This window comes from Macrotis lagotis, chromosome 1 (assembly GCF_037893015.1).
Source record: "Macrotis lagotis isolate mMagLag1 chromosome 1, bilby.v1.9.chrom.fasta, whole genome shotgun sequence".
NCBI classification, from domain to species: domain Eukaryota; kingdom Metazoa; phylum Chordata; class Mammalia; order Peramelemorphia; family Peramelidae; genus Macrotis; species Macrotis lagotis.
This window is the reverse complement of record NC_133658.1, coordinates 645,545,391-645,567,073: the sequence shown is the minus strand read 5'-3', so window position 1 is coordinate 645,567,073 and position 21,683 is coordinate 645,545,391. Positions and strand designations below refer to the sequence as shown.

At 37.2% G+C, this 21,683-nt stretch overlaps 1 protein-coding gene across 6 annotated transcripts in view; it reads right to left on the bottom strand.

Moving 5' to 3' along the window:
• Positions 1 to 21,683, bottom strand: part of GRIK4 (glutamate ionotropic receptor kainate type subunit 4) — a 685,181-nt gene that overhangs the window by 58,266 nt on the left and 605,232 nt on the right. For all 6 annotated transcript variants that reach the window (XM_074215289.1, XM_074215290.1, XM_074215285.1 and 3 more), the window contains one exon: positions 7,075 to 7,188. In XM_074215289.1, coding sequence (XP_074071390.1) covers positions 7,075 to 7,188 — 114 coding nt within the window. The remainder of the gene's footprint in view (positions 1 to 7,074; positions 7,189 to 21,683) is intronic.

The following is a 21,683-nucleotide window of genomic DNA, read 5'->3' as shown; positions in this document are numbered from 1 at the left end:
TCTGACTCTAAATGTTACTCATGACAGAATCTGAGACTGCTTTTATTAACATTCTTTTTTCCCCCTCTTTAATAGAAGTTAACCCAATTTAGTTTTCCCTCTAATTTGGTAAAATGCCTCAGCTGTACATAATCTGTTCATAGTAGACCCTCAGGAAATATTAACTGAGTAGATGAATAAAGAAATGAATGAATTCTACCTCATGTAAAATATTCCTATGAACATTCCATTACCTAAATTCAGATTCTCCTTATATTTACCAGCCTACAATTATTCTCCCTTTCTGCTTAATTGAGGTAAAAACCGAGTTTAGCAAGTAACATGTTTCTATTTCTCTCCACAGCTTATATAAGATCGCCTGCTACTTGTTCCCACTAACACTCTTCTTTCTCTGCTTATTTCAAGTCATTTGAGGTGTTAAATTAAAATTAGCAAACTAATCAAAGCTTAGTGTGCTTGAGGCAGCTTAGAGTATAAGAAGGTATACTGGATTTGGATTCAGAGTATCTAGGTGACTTTTCACTTCTCAGCTTCTTCCTCTGTAAAATGAAGGGGTTGGACTAATGTCCCTTTCAACTTGGAGTCTATGGTCTTATGATCTAGGCTCAAAATCCTCTCCTACTACTCACTGCTGCATGACTCTGGACAAGTCATTTTTCTTTGCTGGGTCTCTGTTTTTTCATCTGCAAAAATGAGAAGGTGGGACCAGATAATCTCGTGTCTCCTTTAAAGGTGTGATTTCATGGAATTAAATCAGCACTCAAGAGATGTTAGTTCCTTCATTACTTTTATAATCTGTACAGAATGAAACCTCTCTTCCCAACCTCAGTCAGACTGTGATTTATAATATCCTGCCAATCATACAATAGAGTACAGCTAAAGATCTCCTTAAAGGATCATGTCACTCACATGTCTTGCATGGGATCATATAGTTTCCATGACATGAAGTATTGGTTTCATCAGATATGCTATTTTTAATAATAAGAAAATGCTGGTTTCTTAGCAAATACGTCATAAGATTTTTTTTTCTCTATCTCACATTGATCTTTCTATGTTCTGTTTAGGCTTACATTATCATCATTTTACATTAAAAAGTCAGCTAGACTTGGAAGCTTTCCATGTTTACTTCAACCCATTGTGATGTTCCCTTTAATCTGAGACCTTTTAGCACTTGGAGTGCCTTAGATAGTTTGCATTACAATGGTTCTATGCATTTTTATATTTTGGAGGTGTTCTTAAACCATTTCTTATGCATGTATTTGTCTCTGAACAAGGTTCCTAAATATTAGAAAATAGAGAGGGAATGTCTAGGTTTTTAAACCCAAAATGCAAAATATAGGGCTCCACAGAATAGAAATCTGGAAAATGGAACTAAACATTCAATGATATTCCATAAACATGTAGTATCCTAGGCATCTGCTGGAAGAGTAGTGCAGTACTGGGAGGCCATGTAGTCTCATGGAGAGAATGGAGTTGGAGGCAGACTATAGTTCACACCCCTCCACTGTCATTTATCAGCTATGCTTCTTGGGTGAATCATATAACCTTCTTTTTAGTTTGTTTCCTCATCTGTAATTTCATAATAATACTAGCACTTAATTCTCAGTTTAGAAAGTTTAAATGAGATAATGTATATTTTATATGTGTATATATATATAGTGCTTTGTAAATCTTAAGTACTATATAAATATTATTGCTGTCATTATTTATTATCATCATCATCATCATCATCATCATCTTTGGTCAGAAGACTTAGATTTCAATGTTGACTCACTAAGTTGAAAAATGTGACCTGGGGCAGGTCATTTTTGTCTGTCTCTGCTTCAGTTTCCTCATTTGTAAAATCAATCAATCAATCAACATTCAGTGCCTAAACTGTGCCAGACACTGTACTAAGTGCTGATGATAAAAAAAAAGAGGACAAAAGATTCCCTGCCCTCAAGGAATTTACAATCTAATGAGGGAGAAAAAAGGCAAACAAATCTAAACACAGCAAACTATATAGGGAAAGTATTAGAATTAAGAGTTTTTGAGAAGGCTTTCTTTGCTTGATTCTTTGCTCCTCAGATTGTTAGGCTCCCCCTTAGGGAACCCAGGCATCTCTTTGCTACTTCTTTAGAAGGTGGAGTTTTTAGTTGGGGCTTGAAGTCAGGGAGGTTAGTAGTTGGAATGGAGCAGGGAGAGGAGTAAGGCAGAAGACTGGAAAGGTAGAAAGGGGCTAGGTTTTGAAGGTCTTTTAATGCAAACAGAGCATTTTGTATTTGATCCTGGGGTGATAGGAATTTATGAGTAGGGAGATGACAAGATTGGACATGTGTTTTAGGGTGGGGAGGGAATCACTTCATTGATTGAATGGAGGATGGAATGGAGTGAGTAGAAATTTGAGGCAGCCAGATCCACCAGTAGCTATTGTAATAATCTACATATGAGGTGATAGGGGCTGTGTCAGAGGAGAGATGATGCAAAAGTGAAATCAATAGGCCTTGGTAACAGCTTGGATTGTTGAGAGTGAAGAATCCAGGATGCTTCCTAAGCCTGATGAACTAGGAATCTGGTGTTTCCCTCTGTGGTAATAGGGAAGGATGTAGGGAATGATTTAGGGTGAGAATCAATGAATTTTCTTTTGGATATGTTAAATTTAAGTAAATACTGGACATCTAAAGGCAGTTGGAGATGAGAGATTAGTGATCAGCAAGAAGGTTGGGGCAGGAGGGTAGTTTTGAGAATCATCAGCATAGAGAAGCTAATGAAATTCATGGGAGTTGATGGAATCACCAAGTGAAGAAGTAGAGAGTGAAGGGAAGAAAAATAAAAACCCAGGACAGAACTCTGAGGAACACTGAGGGCTAAAGGGTGTGATTTGGAAGAGAATCCAGCAAACACAGAGAGAGAGAGAGAGAGAGAGAGAGAGAGAGAGAGAGAGAGAGAGAAGCAGAGTGGTTAGAGAGGTAGAGGAAGGGAGAACCAGGAGATAAGGTGTCCCAAAAACCTAGAGAGTAGAGAGAATTAAGGAGAGAGAAAGAGAGAGAGAGAGAGAGAGAGAGAGAGAGAGAGAGAGAGAGAGAGAGAGAGAGATCAACAGTGTCAGAGGTTACAAAGAGGTCAAGGAGAATGAAGATTGAGGAAAGAGCATTAGATTTGAAAACTAAGAAATAACTAATAACTTTAGGGTGAGTTTTGGTGGAATGATTAGATTAGAAGTAGGATTTTAAGGGGTTAAGAAGAAAAATGAGAAGGGGGAGAGAGTAGAGATATTTGTTATAGATGGCTTTTTTTGAGGAGTTTAACACAAAGGGCCAAGAGATATAGGACAGAGGGGATGAAAGGATCAAGTAAGGCCTTTTTTGCAAGATGGGGAAGATATGAACATGCTTAAAGGTAGTAAAAAAGGAAATCAAAGGGAGAGATTGAAAAGAAGTGAAAGAATGGGGATGCCAAAGGGTTCATATATTGGACGAGATGGCAATGAATGGAATCACTTGAACAAGTGGAGAGATGAGCTTTGGTAAGGAGTAAGACCACTTTTATTATGTGGAAATAGGGTGATACCACCTTTATCCAGAGAAAGAATTGTAGAGTTTGAACAAAGACCAAAGACTATTACCTTCAATTTAGGAAAAAACCTTGTTATCTTATTATGTAATTTTGCTATCTCTTGTATTTTACTTTTCTTCTTTAAGGATATGATTTCTCTCTCATCACATTCAACTTAGATCAATGTGTCCCATGGAAACAATGTAAAGACTAATAGATTGCCTTCTGTGGGGTGTGGGAGGAGGGAAGCAACAATAGGGGGAAAATTGTGAAACTCAAAATGAATAAAATCTTTCTTTAAAAAAAAGCAAATAGGGTGCAAGAAGAGAGAGTATCAGAAGATATCTGAATAATAAGAGTTGAGGAAGAGGAGGAGAAGAGGGTCACAGCAAATGGCCTCATTCTCCCTACCCCACTCCGTAAAATATGAGGCAAATATCTGAGTTGAGAGATTTGGGAGGATGAGATGATTAGGAAAGTGTAGTACCTAGCAGTACTGATGTCCCAGTTGGTATTATGTAACACAAATTTCTAGTACATTCAGCCTTAATAATTGTGTGCTTCTTCTTCTACCTTCATTGACCTATGTGTGTAGGAATGAAGGCAAAGAATGGTGGAAGTGATCCAAGGTCAAAGGTTGACTGTGCATAATAGAAGATATGGTAAAGGGGATAGGGATTCAAGAGAGGAGGAAATTGTAGAATTGACTTGATCCATCAAGGAATCAAATGAAGAGGAGAGAGTGACTAGTGTATAGGAGGTAGCCTGCAAGAGAACTGAGAAGTCAAGGGGTTGGAGGTCACAGTTCAGATAAAGAGCAAGGTTTTGTAGAGGAAGGCAGAGGGAGAGGTGAAAAGTCAATAGATTATGGTTAGATAAGGGATTCAGAATTCTTGAATAGAGAAGTACATTTGTGGGTGATGACAAGATTAATGTTATGACCAACTTTGGGTGTGGATAAAGTGGGATGATGGAATAGCTCATGGAAGTGAATAAATTGGGAAACTGGAGTGATTAGGGTATATGAAGGAGACATATATATATATATATATATACATATATATATATGCTGAAGTCCCTTAGTATGAAGACAGGAGTAGGGGAGGAAAGAAAAATTGTGAGTTAAGTATTGAACTTATTTAGGAAGGAAGGGGAATGACCTAGAAGTCTGTAGATAATAGCAACTAGGATTTTAATTGAGAGGTAGAACCAAATATCATGGACCTCAAAGGAAGAGAGGTTACTAAGTGATCGAGGATGGGCCCAAATATTAGGATCTACTGAGACTTTGGACAGCTGGACTTGCACTCAAGTCTTCTTGGTTCCTATTAGTAAAATGGAGACAACACCTTTCATGTGGGAACATGAATATATATATATAAAGGTACTTTGAGCAAAATGAAACAAGGGTATATGAATATAAGAAGGAAGTTGACTGAGAGGGATAAATAATAAGTTTGTCCTTCATTTTTGAAGAAGACTATGACATCAGGGAGGTGGTGCCATGACAAGCACGTGAATTGGATTTGAGCGAGGAGGTACTGTGCTAAGTCACCAGACTCACTTTCTCCTCCAGAGCCATCTGGGGCCAATGCAATGGTTAGATATGAATCAGGATGACTGGAGATATAGCCCTGGATGAAAAAATGTGCAGCATATAGTGCACAAAGCAGATAATTGCAATACTGGGGGTGAGGGAGGAAGGCGACAGGCATAGTAGGGATATGGCCCTGGATTCGTAGCTAGAGTTATTGCTTTATCAGACATCAGCTATGTGACTTGGGGTAAGATCTTCTTGGTCTTTCCAACTAGGAGTCTATGCCCCATGTCATCCCAGAAAATCTCTAAAGTTCATTCCCACTTTAAGAGGCTATGATTTTATGACAAACCACATATGCCTCCAAATGAGAGCTAGATGCTAATAAATCCTGCTGTCTCTCTGCTCTAGCCCAGGTACCCTTTGAGTTTCTACAATGTTTCTTCCTCCAGATTATTTGACATTCCCTCCCCAGTCAGTTCAGGAATTGAGGTAGATATTGTGGCATAGGAATGGTTCCTATCTGAGCAGCTGAAGTTAAACATGGCTGTGGGATAGGAAAGACCTCTCTCCTGCTTATGATCAGGCTGCTATTCAATTTGGATATTATTTTAGCAGCTGCCAGCGATTTGAAGTACAGGCTGGGCTGGGAGCTATAAACTGAGACCCTTCACTGTTTTCCCAAGAACAAAATTTTGTGGAGAGTGACACCCTGTTCCCAGAACACAGCTGGAAGTTCATTCTGCAGGAGGTGGAGATTAGAACCATTTTAGACAGGCTACCTTTTTTATTCTCCATCCTTCTTATACCTAGCTGAAAATTGGCATGGTCAACAGTGCCCCAGTACCATATACCTCAAATGATTGGCAGCAGACAGTGCAAAGTAGCAATGAATCCATATGAACAGAGTCCATAATGAGTTTTTTTGATAAATAGATGAAAAAAAAGAGGCTTTTCTGGCTCAAAAAAGATAAATACATAATATCAACTCTTAGTTATCTGCTTAAGGATTATCTACTTGGTGGATTATACATGACCATTGCTTAATTCTGTCATGCCTTTCCCATGTCACCCTGCATACTTCTGGACTGAAGAGATGGTATCAGTGCTTCTATAATACTCTCTGGAAGGGAGACACCATGTTCTGAATTTATAAGATTCATCTATCCAGGCTATCTCAGGATAAAACCCCTTCACTTCCCACTAATCACGGTGTTCCAAGAAAGCAAATTCTCTTAATGGTGATTTTACTAAATCATCATTACAAAAGTAAACCCTCTCAGAAAAGAAAATAGAAATGATGTTTGTATTATCTGTGATTTTGGATTATATGAGATTATTTGGCCTCCTCTAGGATGGATAATTGGAAATGGAATGAGCACTGAACTTGGAGTGTGAGAGTTTAGGTCTGAATTCAAGTTTGACTTCTTCCCACCGGTGGGCAAGTGATAACAATATTCCTTGGCTAAGGACCACAGTTTCTTCATTGGTAAATTCAGGTGACTGGTAGGAGGGTGATCCATAAAGTCCCTTTCAGTTCTGTTATTTGATCAGATAACTAACACACTAAATGATTTCATAATTAATTGCCACATATTACAAATTAACTTGGAATCTTGGGGATCAGTAAAGACTTGAGGGTGAGGGAGAGGACAGTTGCTTAAGTCCTCCAGGGTAAAGGCTTACAAGGTCATGGTCCCTCAACCAGAGGAAACAGAATGAATAATCACATCCCCATTATGCACCAAGTACTTCAACATCCTTGTTGGCCATTCCCTTTTCAAGGGGGAGGAAGCAATTAGTGTAGAAAAGCCCATAAGTGAGACTTCTACTAATTCTGGTTTCTTGTCCACACAGCTGACAGAAGAAAAAATAGCCCAGCACATTTGCGTTTCAGTCTGAAACCTAAATATTTCCATGAGTCATTCATTATTACCATATAACTGTGTGTTTGCATGCAAATAACTTTAATGACATAAATGCTTATAAAATAAGTCTCTTACCATATGAACCCTGTAAAGAATACTAATTCCCAGAGTCATGAATGGTTTGGAGAAATCAATCACCTTCTCTCTTTCAGCTGTGATGGTGAGGCCAGCTACTGCAAGATCTGCTTTCTATAAGAGAATAAAAATAGAGACAGTGAGGGGGGCAAGGATCCACCTGAATGGGGAGGGAAAATAAAGGGTGAGATGCACATGCTGAGAGACTTCTATGTCTTGATTCCTCAGAATCCTCCTAATTGTGGCAATAGCTTAAGATTTCCTCCTCCTTCTCTAGGCTCTCTCAGTTCCCAAGTTCCTGTAGGATTTCTTCACATGTTCAAATACATGTTCAAGTGTAGAATTAGAACAGTAAATCATTTTTACTCAAATTCCCAAAGAAAAAATCAAAAGCGTCTCGTTTAGAGACAGTCTTCCAAAAGGTAAGGAGGCTGAAGAAAGGTCTTTAGGGAAACCTGGAAGATAGGGCATTGGAGTTTTTAAAAATAATTTAGAACATAGATGCTTAGAAGCTTATATAGAACTGGAAAACTTCCCACTGAATCAAAGAATTATAGAAATGGGAGGAATTTTAGAAGTCTAAACTAGTCTGAACCTCTTACAGATGAAACAACGGAGGCCCAGAAAATTAAAGTGTTCAACTAGTGAATGGCAATCTAATTTACTCTTTTTAACTTCCACTTCAGTGTCAGTCTACAACATGTGTCTGCGAGGAACAAGTGAAGTTTAAATTCTTTGTACTATCAGTGAAAGAGCATCACCCCACATCTCTTACTCATCACACTTTGTCCAGTCAAAATAACAAAAATCTCTAATGTACAGGTCTCCCTGAAATGCCAAGGGACTAAATTCTTTCATTATAGATCCTCTATCTGGTTCATTTGGAGATTGCTTCAAGCATCTCAATGTTTAGGGAGCTTATCCTATCTTTAAGGACATCTGGGGAAGGAGATTCTCTAGTCTCTGTCAATTACTTCTACTAAAAGATTAACAAACCTTTCTGTAGCAAAGTACTTCTTTTTATCTCACTGAAATTCTTCCTGATGTATTTTGAATGCTCTCCCATGAGATCACCAGCCTTCCTATGACCAGTCTTCATGAACCCAAAGCCCCAGAGCCCAGTCAACTTCACAAACTTGACTTAGGAAACATCACTCCAATACATTACTGTTGCTTTTCCTTCATTCTCAAAGAGAACCATGACATCAGGGAGGTGATGCTATGACATACAAATGAATTGGATTTAATTGAGTACAGGCTGTGTAAGAGTTGCCAGTCTCACTTTCTCTTTTAGAGCCAACTGGGTCTAGTGACCAGATATGGATCAGTATGACTGAAGATGGCACTAAACATAGTGGAAGACCTTGACCTTTTTAAGCTAGAGTCTTTAAAACAGAATGAAGTTAAGTTGAATTTTGTCATCACATACAGAAGAAGTCTGCACCCTGATTAAAAAGGCAGTGGACAATGGTTATTGCCTCTAAAGGAAGGGCAATCATATTGCTTTTTCAGTGAGGATGGGGTGGGAGAAAGAATGTAGATCTGAAAGTACAATTTAATTTAAAAAATGAAACAGGAAGGGGTTTGATATAATACCTCACTTGAGGTCAAAATGTGACCCATATATAAGGGACTTGGTTCTTTTCCTTTTGTTTTAGGTGAAAGATATTTGAGAGGGCTATAACCTTGTACTTCAAAAGAATGGGAGAGCAAACTATCAGGAGTTGTGGGAATGAAAGCTATTCTGGGTTTAGAAGTCTGTCCAACATCAAATCTTTAGGACCTAGTTAGCCCAAGAGTAGATAGGATGCAGGTCCACCTAGTGACTATACCATACTTTGAGGTGAAGTTGATGGGGTGAATGCTATGTAGAAGCTATCTTAAATCTGAGTTACTCTCTCCCAAAACTGAGGAGGTATATTAGTCAGTACTCCTCCTCCCAAGGTGGAAAATGTTTGTACTCCTCACTATACCTTTGAGGTAAATACTCCTTTGTAAAAGCTACAACTAACCAAACAAGTAAATAAAACAAATAAGAGGAATTAATCAGGGAAATCCCTGATTCATCAAATGAATTCTTTTAATTAAATGTGATGAGCTTATAGGAAATGGGCCTTTGTTTTGAAGCATTATGTAGGCAACCTTCCATGGAGACATGAGCATGACCACTGGCATCTTGTACAAAGGATACAGAATTCATGAGTGGTTCTAAAGGAATAAGGCTCCCTCCAAGATGATTTTTGTATGAATGAGTTTTTTAAAATGCTGGAGATTCAAGAGGACAGATTTGTGTGGAAGGAATCACTCCTTTCTCTGGTCTATAAAGGTGAGGAAGCAAATCATCTTGATAACTTCTGGACTTCCTTTCCCCTTGGGCCTGTTCAGAAGATAGGTCAATGTGCAAAGAGGGGGCCTAGTCGTGTGGAAAGTGAAATCTTAGTTTGCCCCTTTCCCCATGGGTTCCCTTAAGAGGGGCACTGATACAAGGCCTGAAATGAGAGATGCTAAGAACAGACTTTCTAAGCCTGGGAGATGGGAGAAACTGGACCACTTATGCATCTCTTGCAAAAATACATCATAAACTAGAGAAGAACTCACAAAACATACCACTCTTCCTTCTCTATAGAGATGAGTGACCACAGATAGAAAACATTGCATATAATGATTAGCATTTACATAGTGTTTTAGGATTATAGTTGTGAAGTATTTTACAATATTATTTAATTTTTCCATACAACAAATATTTGATTTTGTTCATACAACAAATATAGAGAGCTACTATTATTACCCCCTATTTTATAGAGAAAAAAATGAGGTAGTGTTTAAGACTGTATTTGAACTAAGTTCTCCCTGACTTCAGGTCTAACACCCTATCCATAGGCCTAGCTGCCAGATATAATCTCTGTGTTGGTTCATTTTTATACATTTCTTTTTTTCCTCTTTCTTTTTGAATATTTTTTTCAAGGATAGGGGGAGTGAGGAGGGAGCTCTTTGGAAATGTATGAAGTATAAAAGCAAAAATACATCAATAAAAATAAGAAAGACAAATCCATCCCAAAGGCAGACATGTGCTTCTGTGCCCACTCAGTCTGAATATGAAATTCAGGATAATTTTCTTGATCCCGTGTGTGGTTGAGTTTTTTTTTTAATGCCTGATGCATTATCTGAGAATCTAACCTTGTGACCAGAGCAGAGAGATTTCCTGGAAGTGCTGCTTTTGGGAGTAGAGTCATGGAAGAAGCCCAAGTTCAAGACTTAAAGGATCAGACAGACCTTCTAGAGAGAAAACAAGATTTTTCAAATGTATCATGTTCCTTGGAGGAAAAGAGATCATTTACATAGCTCCTGAACTGTGTCCTATATTGAGAAAACAAGACAAACTATTCTGAAGTAAAGCTCTGATAGGAAGGTGGTTGCTGATCTTAAGTAGCCCCAAGTATTTGCTTTCTGGGGAGGATCCAAACCATAGTGTAACCCTAGGAACAGAGGAGGGATCCTGTAGCATCCTGTGGAATAGTAAATAGCTACCCTAATGGCAACCCTGAGTTCAACTTCCCCGCCCCCCCACCCCGGGGAGTCATTGGATTATTTCAATGCTTCCTCATGTGCTTTTATGAAAAGCATCATAGGAGAAAGAAGATTAGCCACAAAATCTAGATGGCCTAGATTCAAAGTATACCTCTGATTCATATTGGCTATATAAACTTGAGCAAGTCCTGAACTGGTCAGTGCTACAGGCAAATTTTTAAGATGAGTATAAGATTATGATTTGTAAGATTATGTGGTAGACAGGAGGGATGTGAATTCAGGGAAGCCTGGAGGGATTTGCATGAACTGATGCTGAGTGAGATGAGCAGGACCAGAAAAACACTGTACACCCTAACAGCAACAGAGGGGTGATGATCAACCTTGTTGGACTCACTCATTCCATCAGTGCAACAATCAGGGACAATTTGGGGCTGTCTGCAATGGAGAATACCATCTGTATCGAGAGAAACAACTTTGGAGTTTGAACAAAGACCAAGGACTACTACCTTAAATTTAGGGGGAAAAAACTGATATCTTTTGTCTGATCTTGCTATCTCTTATACTTTATGTTTCTTCCTTAAGGATATGATTTCTCTCTCATCACACTCAATTTGGATCAATGTATACCATGGAAACAATGAAAAGACTGACAAATTGCCTTCTGGGGGGTGGGGTGGGGTGAGGGAAGTAAGATTAGGGGGAAAATTGCAAAACTCAAAAGAAATAAAATCTTTAATTAAAAAAAAGATTATGTGGTAGAACAGCTTCTTATTTGCATTGGTAGAGGGAAGTCTTTTACCAAAAATCCTCAAAGAGATGAAATCATAGGCTTATTCTCATCTCATCCTCCAAAGAGTTCTGTTTAAGAGTTCCTGGGGGTCTTTAGTATCTTTCACATTTTCAAGAAGTAAAACAAAGGCTGGGCTATCCAATTACTTTATATTGGGTGTAGGCATACATCCATTTTGGGAGGGATCCAAGACAAATGGAAGCCATATTTACAAGTTTTTCCTAGAGCAGTTGGGCAATTAGTCAAAGAGAATGAATGATCCTTTTGGAGGCAACACCCAAGATGGGACCTGGTTAGAGTCTTGGAGGATCCCCTGTATTATGCAAGAATGGAATATAGTCTATTTATAAGAAGCCTAGATAATTGAAATCCCCTGAAATCCTCACTTCTCCAAGTCACTAGCTCATTCAAGTTTATTAAAAAATTATTCACAAAGGATTCAAAAGGTTTAAGTTTCAGTTTGCTATTTGTTTACTTTTTAGCCAACCCTGTTGTAGAAGGATTGATAAGTCAGGTCAAAGGTGAATCAAAGGGCCTAGATACTCCATCAATGGGATAATCAGCCTGGAATAATCACCACCCTTAGAGACCTTTTTTGACATTGGGTTTCATCAAATCCTTGAGAAGGGAAGAGAGGACAGACACTGTGACCTTGATTTTATACATAAGGAAATTTTGACATAGAGAGAACCAGATCATTAGGAAAGGAAGGTCAGATCATTAGGAAAGGAAGGTCACAGAATAAGTTAAAAGTTCTCAATTTCCAGTTTGGTGCTCTGTCAATTAAACCAACCACTTGATTTAGCATAGGTTAGCAGACATAATAAAATGAGGCCAAATTTTAAAAAAAACAAGTTGCAGACTTGTACAACTCTTAATAAAAATGGAAAAAATATGGATGACTCATGGTACTGATTTTGTATTTCTCTGAGAGACTGCTAATCACTGTTATCAAATGAATCAATACATTGTTTAGTGTAGGAAGGTCTGATTAAAAGATTGCTGGCTCATACATTTTGGAAATTATCTGTAGGACTATTCTGTTCCTACATTATCTACTTGTCAAAGGCAAGGACAGAGGCTGTGGTGTACAGGACATGATGAAACATGGATGTGCCAAAAAGATGAGTCAACCTCACAGACTCTTCCAGTGCAATAGGCAGTATTATAGCACAGCTGCAAAGAAGCAGCTAATTGCAAACAGTCAGAAGAAGGGGGAAAAAACCCTTCCCTCATCTCAGAGAAAATTAACCTTGTGTACGTATGAGAAGGTTCCTGCCAGCAAAAGATGAACTATTTTTTGGACCTATATGAATAGAATGAGGAAGATGAAGAAAAGATAAGAAAGGGTATTTGAAGACTAATAATGGGAGACAAAAATACACGATCTCCCATATCTGTCCAACTATCTAAATGGGAAAAACAGTAATACTAAATCAACTTAGCAAATTGAATCTTCTAAGTTCCTCTGATTTCCCAATGAAAGAAGAGGCAAAACAAACAAACAAATGAAACTGAGCTCACTCCAAAAGGGATTCATAAAAATTAAAAAGAGGAGGGAAAAAAGAAAAGAGAGAAAGAAAGAGTGGGTACAGTAAAGGAGGTAAAGGGGCATAGAGAGAAACAGTGAGGCAAAGACAGAATGTAACAGAAAGAGAAAGGGAGAGAAAAAGTGACACAGACAAGAGGGAGAAAAATTGCCCTAGTAATTCACTCAGAAAAAAACATATGAGCATATTATGACAATTATGACAGATGTGATAGATTATGACAATTATTTTAAAATTTCTCTCTTTTGGCAAATATAAAACAAACAAACACAAAATGTCTTGGTTCTAGATGCCAGATGATTAAACACACTTTCCTTCTTTCACTAAAGAGGTGAGTGACTATGGATGTTATGTGTATTATATCAGCTGCAGTAGCTGTATCAGTCAGTATTACTTGTGATTCTTTTTACGAGGCAGATTAGGGGAGCAATGTGATAAGAAATGCCTATTTTGTAAGGCAATTGGAGCAAAACACAAAGCAAAAAAATTCCAAATTTTGTTCACAAGTTTAAAACTATTTCTATAAATTTCTAAGAACTGATTAACAATCACTTCATTTTAAAACAATTCTATCTGAATGCTGATATGGTAAAATTGAGCCACGATGACCTTGTGTATATTTGGATGAGGTTCTCTAGTGTTGTTGCAATAGCTTTGGTCAAATCTTCTGAGGAGGTTCATCACACATCTTGGCAGCATTTTCCCATGTATTGGCAAATGTACTTGCCTTGTCAAATGGGCCACACAAACACTAAAGAGATGTTTTCTGCTGATGCTACTTCTGCATCCTCCAGCTGCCTGGCTCCCTTCCTTCATCCTATCAGGAAGTTGGGGGGGGGTAGGGGTGGTAGTGATTATTTTTAGTTTAATAGCCTTGTTCTGGTACAGTGAGTCGAAAACTTCAATTTGATTTACTTTAATTTTCTATTGAGGTGATGATTAAAAAAAGAAGATAAATCCAATGGGGGTAGCAGGTAATTGTGTAACCAGCAGAAAAAGGATTTAAACTTCAACAATCCTAAGAATCACTGGGGGAGGAAAAAAATGTTGGGAAGTATGTTAACAGTGATGGACATGTTCAAACAACCCTGCTGCTCTCCTTTTCAAAGGGGCACAGGGACATTAACAATGGGCAAAAGCTTCCTTATAAGTATGGGTTTCCTAACTCCAAAATCCAATGTTCTCACCATTTTACAGTTGTACTCTGCAAGCTTAAATGAGTCAACAGTGAAATGTGGAAGCTGAATGAGTTTTAGGATTTTAGACTGAATAAACAAAAGCATTATGACAAGTGCAAGGGAGTAGATAGTCCTGCAATAGTCTGCCTTAGTCAGAAGTTCAAAAAGTGACAGATGCACAGATTTAGAGAATCTACCTCAAATGTTCACATGAACTATTTGTGCCCAACCAGTGGTAGAGCATTCTGAGATTGTGATTACAGCCACACTGTAATTTGACTCTAACATAGTAACTTCACTTTGTCTTCTTAGAGAATGAAGGAAAGTCACATGAGAAAGTACCTTTCTAGAGGTCTAGAGGTTCTTCTTTACTGTGTGTGTGTGTGTGTGTGTGTGTGTGTGTGTGTGTGTGTGTGTGTATGAATGATAAATCCCTTTGGTAGTCTGTCAAGACTTTTGAAGTCTTGTTCAGAATAATGTTTTTAAATTCATAGGATTACAAAAGATTTCAATTACAGGGAAAAGTAAAAGTAATTTTCCCATCCAAAATTTACTTCTGAAATTGATCCATGAACTTCTAAGGAGATCTGGGAGGGGGTTTAGATCTCCCTAGTCTAAGTAGAAAGAGCAGGGGAGTGAGAAAAGGATTGTAGTAGATGTGTGCCAGACGTAAAGTGTGTGGGTGAGGGTAGGAAACCACCAAGAATGTGTTTGTGTGCACATATGTATATAAATATATAGGCATGGATTTATTCAACTCAAGTCAATAAACATTTATTAACTGCCTACCATTTTTTCAGGGATTGTGCTAAATGCTAGGGATACAAAAGAATAAAAAGCTTCATACTTGTCATTAAGGAACATACAATCTAAGAAAGAAAACAAATGGTAGCTGAAAGGGGTAGGGAGAGGGGACCATCAGGGAATACTAGGCTTGAAGGCATCTTATTGCCTGGAGTCAAAACCAAGAAGACATGCTATTCTAAAATGGAATTACTTGACCATAAAAGAAGGCTTCCGGAAGAGTTCAGTGCTCTACTCTCTAGTCCTCCAGTTAGAAGGGAGAGGCAACTGAGGATGAGATGAGGTGATGAAAATCAAAACCTGAGACAATCTTAGTTGTGATATAATTTCAGATGATCAGCCTAGTCTGAGGGGAAACAGAAGCATTGTATGTCCCCCAGAGACAAAACCAAGCAGAGAAGCTGATGGAAATTGGAGATTGGATATATGAAAGCCTATGTTTGATGGAAATGCATATGTCTATGCATATGTTTTCATGAGTACCTATATATATATAGATCTGCTGTAAATTTAATGTGGACATCTACAAGTGAATCCAGGTATATAATGTGAGTGCATGTGTCTAGATATAACATGAGTGCTTAGGTGTAAATGTATGAAAATGTGAGAACACATGCATATAAACACATAAGTGACTGTGTGTATGTCTATATACTGTGAACTAATATGGATATCTTAATGCAAATCTGTCTTTATTTGTTATTGGTATGTATAATGTAAAATATATGGATATGCAGTAGAGTGCATTTGAGCATGTAAAAGAAGTGAGGGTGTGATAGAGTTTATTATAGTCCACTGAGTCAGAAGGAAGAAAAGGATGACCAGTTAGGATACAGTTGTGACTTCAATTATTTAGATATCTGCTGGAGTGCTACTCTATTAATAATGAAATAGTTGGTAAAATTTTGACTTGTCTTATCAATAATTATTTCTTCTTTCTGAGGGTAGAAGGAGGGATGAATAGTTCTAATATTTTGGATTTGTTTCTTATCAGTGAAAAGGAATTGTTTGCTAAAGTAGAAAGCCGGAAGCCAAGACTTTGCTGGAGAAGAGCCCTTTGCTAAATTTTCAGTGTGAGCAATCCTTGAAAATTGGCAAATACTAAAAATCAGGCCTTGAATTGTATTAATGATTGCTTATACTTAAGAAAGTGATAGAGAAAATGTTAATAATGTAGTACCTTCTGCCCCCCACCCCACCCCCACCCCCAAAGATGATTGTTAAATATTTACCAACACATCACTGGATGAGAACCTAGAAAGTTACAGCATTATCTTAAAATCTGTTATGAAAGAAGTCACTGTATCATTTGAAAGATGCTTCTATGTGGACTTGCTCATCCTTTAAGTGCAACAACCAAGGACAATTTTAAGCTATCTGCAATGGAGAATACCATCTGTATCCAGAGAAAGAATTATGAACTTGGAACAAAAACCAAAGACTATTACCGTCAAATTAGAAAAAAAGTGTTATATTATTATGTAATTTTACTATCTCATACTTTATTTTTCTTCCTTAAGTGTCCTCTAAGTATTCCTAAGTATTCTTTGTCATCATATTCAACTGAGATCAATGTATAACATGGAACCAATGTAAGCACTAACAGAATGCCTTCTGTGGGGGGTGGGGGGAGGGAAACAAGAATGGGGGAAAATTGTAAAATGAAATAAATAAAATATTTCTTTAAAAAATAAAATAAAATAAAAAAGAAAGTTGCTTCTATGGACTCAGATTTCATAAGGGAAGCAGGATCATGAAAGTTTTTAATCAAAGGGTTACATAATAGTATTTTTATAAAAGATTTCCAATTTGACTGACCCCTTCACTTCATTTTACAAATAAGGGAACTAGGATCTATAGAAGCTAAATGACTTGTTAATTACTACATAGGTAGTGGGTGACAAAGCAAAGTTTTGAATCTGGGTTTCCTAACTCCAAAATTCAATGTTCTACAGTCAGAACTCTGCAAGCTCAAAGGAATCAGCAGTGAAGTGAGCAAACTAAATTAGTTTTAGGAACTTAGACTGAATAAACAAAAGCATTATGGCAGGAGCAAGGGAGGTGATAGTCCTGTAATAGTCTGTCTTAGTCAGAAAACATCTAGAATGTTGCAGTCAGTTGTAGATATCATTTTATCAGCAAAATGGAACACATCTAGATGGAGAAGTTCAAAATGAGAAGGGGATTCAAAATTCTTCTTTATGAGAGTCAGTTCAAAGAAATGAGGTTATTTTTCCTCAGGAAGAAAAGACTTTTGCTGCTCTGTCATGTCTGATGACCCTGTGGATCACACTGGTCATGGGATTTTCTTAGCAAACATACAAAAGTGATTTGGCAAATAGAGGTTAAATGGCTTGCACAAGATCATACAGCTAGTAAGTGAATTCAGGTCTTCCTGACTCCAGGTTCAGCTCTCTGTCCACCGAGCACCCAGCTGTCCAAGAAATAGATTTAGGGATCATAATCATGGTCTTCAGATATTTGAAAGAGTATCACTTGGAAGAGAGATTGGATTAATTTAGTTTGGTCCTGGTAGGCAGAACTATGAGCAATAGGAAGTTAGAAAGAGGTAGGTTTGGACTTAATATAAGGAATAACTTTCTAAAACTGAGTTTTTCAAAGAAATGGATTGCTTCAGAAAATAGTAAATTTCCTATCATTGGAGGTTTTCAAGCAAGGAGGACTGTGTGATATTTTAAGTACTTAGCTAAGATTCAATAATTTCGTTTGTGTGTGTGTGTGTGTGTGTGTGTGTGTGTGTGTGTGTGTGAATGTCTGTGAATTTGTATATAGGGGTTCAAACTCTCAAAAATGCTGGCTGAGAGATCCTTCCTGCCTGCCAAAAGAAAAAACATATCTTCCCCCACCAACTGGAAAGTCCCTACATTACATTCTTTTTAGATTAGATTATCCCTTCTACATCATGGGGGTTAGAGGCACAGTGCCCTTGACTCAACAAAGACTCAATTTGAAATTTTTGCATAAAATATTTTGGCTCTCCCTTCATACTACAGAAGAAGTCTGAATTATTATGGTATTAAAAGATGAAATATATTGAAATTATATAATACTATACATATAGTTTATGCATTTTTGAGTTTCTAAGCATTTTCTGTATCATCTGCTAGCCTTTGCATGTCCTCTGTTGCAAAACTTTCCCCAAATTCCCATTTAATTTCTTATGCTGGATCATGATATGTTGAAACTGCACTGGGGAAAGTCACACTGTGGAAGGGATAACTGAAAATTAGCAGGGTTCTAGATTAAAATTATTAAATTGAAAATGTTACCTAAGATAAGTAGCATGTCATTCTCTCCTTGTTCTACCTGCTAGGTGTGGATGAATCCCAGTATTCCATTATGAGTCTTTTCCCATTTTTCCCTCTACCCCAGTGGTTCTCAAACATTTTGCTCATAGATCAGTGAATGACCACAATGTAGAAGAGTTGGGAGATTCATGCATGAACCTTCTTCCTTCAATAAAAATAGTCACTTTTTGTTGAGTTCTTTGCAAGTTTAAGTTTAATGTGTTTTGAAGTTAGTTTATATATGTAATAAGAAAAATTTGTTTATTTTTAAAATATTATACTAAGAGGAGATACAAATAAAACTTTTTGCTAAACAGAATCATTTCTAAATTTTGTTTTACCTGTATTTAATTGCATAACGTAACAAACGTATCTTCTTGGCACACCTAGCAAAATTTGTGACATTGTTTTGAGAACCACAGTTTAATCATTCTCAATTTTAAAATTTAAAATTATGGTGGCCTCATCAGTTCCCAAGGATTCAATATTCATCTTTATATAGATGAGCCACACATCTCTTATTCAGCTCTCATATTTCTCCTAAGTTAAAGTCCCACATGTTCAGTCACTTACTGTATGTTTCTATCTTTTCATTCCACAGGCATCTCAAATTCAACACCTTCCAAAACAGAACTTATTGTCTTTCTTCCTCTCAAATTCTTCATTCTTATTCATCCCATATCCAATCAATTACTAAATCTTTTTGATTACATCTCAACATTTTTCACATCCCTCCCTTTCTCTCTATTCACACCACAACCCTCATCAACTGTCCCCTAACTATTCTAAAGTCTCCTAACTGGTCTCCCTGTATCCCTGCTTTAGCAGCATTTCCCCTCCCCACATAGCTACCAAATTTATAATTTAAAGCTTATTGGTCTGATCATGTCCCTTCCCACTCAAGAAATTTAAATGATTTCCCATTCTGCTAAAATTTTAAAAAAATTTCTTTCACATTTAAAACCCTTCCTGAACTGTTTTCAGACTTTTCAGATTTATTACACATTATTTCCTCTTAAGTACTCTATAAAATGAATTATTTATTATTCTCTACACAATGCTTCATCTCCCACCTCTCTACTTTGCATAGTCCATCTTCCTTGACCATAATGTTTTCCTCCCCTTACCTCTGCACATTGGAAATCCTGTCTTCAAGCAAGGCTCAGCTCAGATTTCCCCCTTATTTGGAGAGATCTTTCCTAATGCCTCTATTTAATGACCCTTCCAATCACTACATATTTATTTTGTAAATATCCTTATTTATTTATCTCTGAACCTGTTATATCTCTCCAGAAGAATAGAAACTCCTTGACAACAAAGACTCATTTCTATCTTTGTATCTCCAGCACCTAGTATATGAGACATAGTAAGCACTTAATAAATGTTTGATTGATCTTATATTTCCATCTTTATCATCATTGTGATCACAATCACTATCATCACTGTTAAGAAACGTTCTTTAAATATCTCTTAGAGGGGGTGGTGGTGATGGAAACAAAGTGAACATTAGAATGAGGAAAAATCCTGAGGGGGGATTGGGCATTGTGCATTTATTATTGAAAATATGATCTAAGATGACTGAGATCTACCAGGAATAATGGGGACACCAATTGCCTGAAAGTAAAAGGTAAAATGGTATATTGGGGTACTGGGGTTGGGAGACTCGAGTTCTAACCCAGATTTTGCTGTTAATCATATGTGTGATCTTAGGCAAGGAGCTTATCCTTATGGGTCTCAATTTTCTCATTTATAAAATGAGGGAGTTGGGTTAGATCTTGTCCAACTCTAAAATGATGAATTCAGATGCACAAAGGACTAGAAAACTCTTCATATCCTTTGATCTATGTCCCAAAAAAGGTCACAAAAAGGGGGGAAAGACCCATGTGTACAAAAATATTTATAGCAATTTTTTGTGGTAGCAAAGAATTGGAAATTGAAGGGATGCCAATCAATTGGGGAATGGTTGAACAAGTTGTAGTATATGAATGTAAGGGAATATTATTGTTATATAAGAAATATTGAGCAGTAAGATTTCAGAAAAAACTGGAAAATTTTACATGAACTAATACTAAGTGAAGTGTGCAGAGCAACACATTGTACATAATAACAGAAAATTATGTGATGATCAGCTAAGATGGACTTGGTGATCAAAATAATCAAATACAATTCTAAAAGACTTTTAATGGAAAATTTCATCCACATCCAGAGAAAGACCTAGGGAGTCTAAATTTCAGATCAAAGCATGCTATTTTTACTTTTTTAAAATGTATTTTTCTTTCTCATGGTTTTCCCCTTTTTTCTGACTCTTCTTTCACAGCATGACTAATATAGAAATTTGTTTAATATGATTATCCATGTGTTAGCTAAAAAAACCACCAAAACTTAAATTGATGACTTCAGTTTAAGACTTGTTGAGCATGAGGTGTTAGAGGGACAACCAGGAGGAAAAATCTCATGGAACTGTGGAAAAGGTCCTATTTCTGGGGTCTAATCTTTGTTCTGCTTTGTTCCTATGTGACCTGAAGAGAGGAAGGAAACAAACTTTTCTTAAGAACCTACCATGCCGGGGCGGCTAGGTGGCATAGTGGATAAAGCACTGGCCTTGGAGTCAGGAGTACCTGGGTTCAAATCCAGTCTCAGACACTTAATAATTGCCTAGCTGTGTGGCCTTGGGCAAGCCACTTAACCCCATTTGCCTTGCAAAAACCTAAAAAAAAAAAAAAAAAGAACCTACCATGCTAAGCACTTTACATATTTTATATCAATTAATCCTCATGACAATTCTGTGAAGTAGGTACTATTATCCCCATTTTATAATTGAAGACAGACAGAGGAAAAATAACTTCCCCAGGTTCATACACTAATATGTGTCTGAGAATGGATTTGAACTCATCTTTCCAAGTCTGAATCTAGCACTTTATCCACTATACCAGCTAACTGCTAAGTTATTTCATCTCTCTCTAGGCATAAAATGAGATGATGATTTTTTAAAAATCCTTCAGTTCTAAAGCATTAAATACAGAAGTGTGCTGAAGCCAGCCTAAACTGACTCCCAAGTAAATTGTTAAATTTTCAATGTGAACATTTACATCCCATAAATAAGCAAATGCTCCAAACCAGGGGTTGATTTATTATTTTTGTTACTTGAGTAGACTTATGAAAGTTAAGGAGAATTGCTAATAATTCATATTAAATTTTAAAGTATATTTTTGAACATTTTTCTCCAGCATGCCCCTTTTAAAATTCTATCACCTTAGAAATAGGACAAACAGGAGAGAAGGGAAGATTGATGATACAGATGTTATCTATATAGAGGTAAAAGCTGAAATCTTTTTTTGGGGGGGCATGGCAATGGGGTTAAGTGGCTTGCCCAAGGCCACACAGCTAGGTCATTATTAAGTGTCTGGGTCAGATTTGAACTCAGGTACTCCTGAGTCCAGGGTCGGTGTTC